Raw genomic sequence first — 5,388 nt, 5'->3', positions numbered from 1 at the left:
CCCGCCGCAGCAGCGCCTCGGCCGCGCCGCGCCACGCGCCCCGAAGGGCGCTTCCGGGCGGCGCGGACGCGGGGCGCGGGGGCCGCGCGGGGCGGCAGGCGTAGGCGGTGGCGGGGCGGGGGCGGAGGGAGGGCACGAGGGCGGCGATCTGCGGGGCAGCGGAGGGAAAGGCGTATGAATCCAGGGGTGAAGGCGCATGTGCATGCATCCCCAAAACGGCACCGCGCACGCTGCGCCACGCGACGCGAGTGGTAGCGGTGGCGCCAGCCACGGCCCCTCGGCATGGGGCCGCGGCGCGGGCGCCGCCCAGCTCGGGGCGCATGTCGCATGCGACAGCATGCGCGGCCGCCGCCCTCTGTGGCTGGATCACGGCGGCATGCGGCGCGCCATGCGGCGCGCCACCCAAATTTTCACACGGCCACAGCGGCGCACCTTATCGGCGAGGTCCTCGCTGCTGTCGTGGCAGCAGCAGTCCGTGCAATCGCACTCGCACAGGAACAGCAGCTTCGACGAATTGGTGGGGTCGAGGTACGCCGACTGCTTGCAGCAGCAGGGGGAGGCGCCGGAGCAGCAGCATTTGCGCGCGATGCCGCCGCTGGCCGCGCCGCCCCCGCCGCCGCCCCACGATGGAGGCGGGACCACTGCCGCCGCTGCCATCGAATGCAAAAGCTAGCTTCGTATGCCGATGTTCACAGGTATTCCAGAGAAACCGTGTGCAAGCCGAACGAACTGTGTGAAGAAGTCGGAGATTGTTGAAATCTTGTTCCAACGCTTACGATACCTAATGTCTTTTATCAACAGAGTTTCCTTAAACAAGAATGCCAGGTACGAGGAAAGTCGTTCGTCACCGATGTGTGACCCTCGACAAAACGCTTCAAAATACTGCGGCTGCTGCCCTCTCTCTTCTGTCATGAAAGATCCATGGCATTAACGAACATTCGAGATAACACCAGAACCACAACCCACCGGATAGAGTCGCACTTGCGCCGCTAGTGACACATGCGCATGTGGCGCAAGTGACGCGTGGTTGAGGAATTCAAATCACATGGCAAGCGGCGCGTTGGGCAGGCCCGCTGCAGGGGAAGGGTTCCACGTGCTACGGGCTGTGCTGCTCGGCCCCGCTGTACTGCCTCTGTACCGCCCTGATTGCGCCAGCTGCCCAGCCGCCGTAGAGGCCACAACGCTCTCCCTCTTGAAGCCCCGGGCCCACCCGCCTGCTCATGGCCATGCCGGCAGGCACCGCGGCTCTTTCTAGCACTCTCTGCCCCCTTGAACACCTGTCCATGTGATCCTGATGTAGCTCGAGTAGGGGTTTACATATTGGTGATTTTCGCAAGCCCCGCGTGGAGATGTGTGACGTCACAACAGCACCGCCCTGCCGGCCAAGATCATTGATTGATGCAGGATAGGGCATACGCAGAAGAAAACCAGTATTTGATTAGGCGCGCACGGCGAGAATGAGGGGATTGGTGACTTGGCGGCAAAATGGGAAGGCAGTGGTGGCGGTCACATGCAGGGGTGGTAGGCATAACGGCTGCGGAACCAGGCTCGGCGTGCTGTGTTTGGGCCGCTCGCGGCGCCAAAGTATGAATGGAAGACGCGCCTTGAAATCATCAACCTGATGGGGGTCGTGCGCCAAGCCGTGCAGCCAATCACGCATAAGGACACCCCCCAAAAACGACATTGGCAAGTGTGGTGGCGGCCGGCGCGGTTTGCAAGCAGCGAGGGTGTGCTGTTTGCTCCTCTCCAGGCCCAATGGGTGTGCAGCGCACGCATGAGGCAACGGCAATGGAATCAGGTAAGGCATCTGCTGTGCAGGCGCGTCCGTAAATCAGATGGGTTCGTGTTTGCGATCAGTTTCAGTGGTCCGGAAGGTCAAGGGTGCAATCCATGCGAAGGATTTCCAGCGACAGTTGTTGGTGCCCGTTCAAACGCACCGACACAAACAAACAAGCAGCAGCCCGCAAGATCGATTGCATGCACGTCTGGATACACGGTGTGTGTGCCTTCAAATTGCAGTGCGCGCGGCCGCCTGGCGGCCAGTTGCGGTGCAAAAATGTGTCGTCCAGTGTCGTCAAAGGAGGGGTGCGAGTGGCTTTGTAACCGACTGCGCGTGGTTGTGCGCCTCGCCGCGCCAGCAGCCAGCCGCACGTTTCCGGCTCGGGGCTTCCAATGTGGACGCTGCCGCTCAGCGATCAAGACGAGGCGGGCAGGGCGGGCGCCCAGTTGCCGTCGGGCTCAAATCCGATGGTCCCATCTTTTGGCTTGACCATCAGAAAATCTGTGGCCCACAGAGCAAACGTGTGGGGCTTGAGCCTGAGCAGGTTGACCGCCGCCCACTGGGTCAGGCGGGAAGCTTCCCAGAACCTGCCAAGCTTGATGCCGCGCTCGTAGTCCCAGAAGGTGCGCCCCTCGGAGCTGGCCCTCTGCCAAACGTCGATGGTCCTGGGTTTGATTGTCATCGGGTTGTGTGTAAGGTTCAAGCAAGGTTGTGTCAATGAGGGCTTATGTGAGATATATGTATGTGCATACAAAACAAAAAGCACAACAAGTAGTAGACGGACCCGGCCGTTGTCAACACAGCGAGAGAATAGGCCGCCCAGCTGCAAATCACAACACATCTGGACTACGCGCCGCCGCCGGCCCGGCTCTAAGGCGAATCGAGGTCGTCGACGGCCTAGCAATGCCAAGTAGAACGCGGCGGCATGGTGGCCCTGAACTGTGAAATCCTCTCTCACCTCTCAGCAAAGTCGCTCGCGCCAGCTGGCAGGTCCGCCAGGCGGTCACCCAGCCGCACGCACGGCCGTCCCGCGTCGTCGGGCGCATCGAGGCAGGGGCAGGCGGCGCCGGCGCAGCCAGAGGCGAGGGAGTCGTTGAAATCCTTCACAAGGCGGATGTGCCTGGCGGTTGGGGGCGGTTGAGGGCGGTTGGGGGCGGTCGGGAGGGCTGAAAAAATGGCTGGGGAGGGTTTAATTTGGGGGGGGGGTGCCACAAAGGCCGGCAGCTCTAGCCCACAACCGGTATGGTTGGTCGGTGTGATGGTGGGCGGCTAGGGCCTTGCTTTGAGGTTGCAAGCAGAGTTCAGGGAGCAGCACATTTTTGTGGGCCTTGGGGTGGCGCGGCAGCAAGGTTGATACTATCCAGATCTTGGGCACATCAGAGGGTGGCTTGTTTGCTTCATCGAGTTTCTGAATCTCACCGTGAGGGTCCCCTCAGTGACTGAGGCGCAACCCTCCCCTCGACATACACGTTCACATCAAGACCCGATTGTCAACCCAGATCCACCCACCCCTGTGGTACACAATGGGCGCCGGTGCGCAACAAGTGCCGGGTGCGGGCTGGCCAAGCAACCCAATGCAGTGCAACCATGACTGATTGCCGACCCATCAGATCGAGGTCTCGCCCGCCGCACCTGTAGAACTCCCCGAGGTTCTGCGCGGGGTGGGGGTCTCGCTCCGGCAAGTGGGCCCAGGCGAAGGCTGCGGCGCCGTCGACGATGGGCAGGCCGGCGTGTGTGAGCAAGGGGGCGTAGGCGCCCCTGTGGTCCTCCCTGGATATTAAACGAAAGTATCCGGATGGGGGGAGGAGCAAAGTATCTCAGGGCCATCAAGGGGTTGCGATCGGATGGCCTTCGGCTCCAGTTCCCAACCGCCAAAGATGGTGGTTTGGGATATTAGGGGGCAGCACCAGTGTCCAGTTGGATCAAACGTCGCCGCCATGTGCCGCAGTGCCAACAGGGCATGCGTCCAGCGCTCGCTGCCCGCCGCGACCCTTCCCTCGATTCGAACGCTCCCGGTCGCGCCGGCGGGCGGCCCTGGACGCGCTGTGCATCTGTGCCTGCTGCCGTGTCGAGGCCCCTGCCTTGCTCGCCCCCCAGCTGCAAACTCACAGTCAGCAGCCCTGCAAAAGTCAGATCCCAATCAAGACACATGCAAAACTATGGATGGACTCAGCACGCGCATCCACAAACCTGGTGATCGCCTCAATGCGCGCGTAGAAGAAGCTTCCCTCCTCCTTCCCCTTGACAGCCAGGAAGTCCCCGACGGCCACCATGTCTGCCCGCCTGCCGAAACCGCCGGGCGGCAGCTCGGTGACGGTCGCTGCGCCACTGTCATCGTCGCTGTCAGCCGCTCCGAGGTTGGTGGGGGCGACGTAGACAACGTGCTCCTTGGTGGCGCGCAGCTTGGCGGGGCGGCCGGCGGCGTCGGTGTAGTGGAGTGCCACAAACGAGTGGGTGGAGTCCTGGGTTTTGGTGGTGTGTGTGTGGGGGGGTCGAGGGTTCAGGGTCCAAGGCTTGGGGTCAGGGGGTGCCGCGCCGTTGTGATTGTGATAGTGGGCTCTTCGCTGTGATAGCGGGGCCTTCGTGCACGCCTGCTTTGAACGGCGCACGGCAGCCACCTGAATCTCAGTTACACAACATTGGTGCTTTACTGTATAAATCCCATGAGCCTGGATGGCTCCAGGAGCGGGCGACCGCAGGACGCTGTAACAATCCTGAACCCTAATCTCAATCCTTCGCTCGAGCTCGGGAGGGGCGGAGGGGAACGCAAGGGAGGAGAGAATGGGCATGCAGGCGCGGCGTGGTACTAGCTTTCGAAAACTCCCTGCCACCCTCCGGGGCCCCGGTTGATCACAAGCAAGCATGATTTTGGTGCATCGAGAATCTTGAAAGTCGCGCCACGCCCCGTCTCCAAATCTCCTCATCGCCTCCCAAACCCAGAGATCCCCGTGTCCAAGCAAGCGACCACCACCATGACGCACCACATGCGCATTCTGTGCAAGTCCAAGCGGCCCCTTTATGCATGCCCCCCACCCCCCAAAAACAGGAAAATCACAGTCAGCATTGAACCTCTGTCGCGACTCACCGCGTCCACGTCGTGGTAGTTGAACACGTGGCACACGCCCCTCACGTAGCGCTGCTCGTTATCCCTGAACAGCCCCGGCCCCCGCCTCGCCGCTGGCATCAGGCACTCCACCGCATCACCGATGCGCAGCTCGTCCATGCGTGCGCGGCGGGTGACGCCGCCGGTGGCCGGGTCCATGAGCGTCACCAGGGCGTCACCGGGGAAGCAGGCCTTCTCAATGGGAGCATCGATTTGGTACTTGGCATTCGGGTCTGTCATGATTGAGGAAGTGTTTGCTCAGGGCAACAAGAATGAGTAAGCTTCAAGTTGAGATGTCTTGAAGTGAGATGGCTGCTGATGCACATGCGCCATGCGCGCACATGTACGCACGCGCGCACACACATGCACGCATACACACACACGCATGCACGCACGCACTGCTGCGCAGCTTCGCAGCTGCGTGCGTGCGCGCCTGCACGCACGCACACATGCTTGCAGGCACGCAAACACGGACACACACACACGCGTACGCACACACATACAA

The 5,388-nt window shown here is 62.0% G+C and overlaps 2 protein-coding genes across 2 annotated transcripts; one reads left to right on the top strand and one right to left on the bottom strand.

Moving 5' to 3' along the window:
• Positions 1–202: 202 nt before the first annotated feature.
• On the top strand, positions 203–673 carry MNEG_13050 (hypothetical protein; the record flags this gene model as incomplete). Its single annotated transcript, XM_014038479.1, has 1 exon — positions 203–673. The coding sequence occupies one exon, from the start codon at positions 203–205 to the stop codon at positions 671–673; it is 471 nt and encodes a 156-aa protein (XP_013893933.1).
• Positions 674–2,195: 1,522 nt separating this feature from the next.
• On the bottom strand, positions 2,196–5,123 carry MNEG_13049 (hypothetical protein; the record flags this gene model as incomplete). Its single annotated transcript, XM_014038478.1, has 5 exons — positions 2,196–2,445; positions 2,739–2,900; positions 3,413–3,550; positions 3,971–4,242; positions 4,866–5,123. The coding sequence occupies 5 exons, from the start codon at positions 5,121–5,123 to the stop codon at positions 2,196–2,198; spliced, it is 1,080 nt and encodes a 359-aa protein (XP_013893932.1).
• Positions 5,124–5,388: the final 265 nt, after the last annotated feature.

The sequence above is a fragment of the Monoraphidium neglectum genome (genome assembly GCF_000611645.1).
Source record: "Monoraphidium neglectum strain SAG 48.87 unplaced genomic scaffold scaffold03596, whole genome shotgun sequence".
NCBI classification, from domain to species: Eukaryota; Viridiplantae; Chlorophyta; class Chlorophyceae; order Sphaeropleales; family Selenastraceae; genus Monoraphidium; species Monoraphidium neglectum.
The sequence above is the reverse complement of the archived record's forward strand: the minus strand, read 5'-3'. Positions and strand labels throughout refer to the sequence as shown.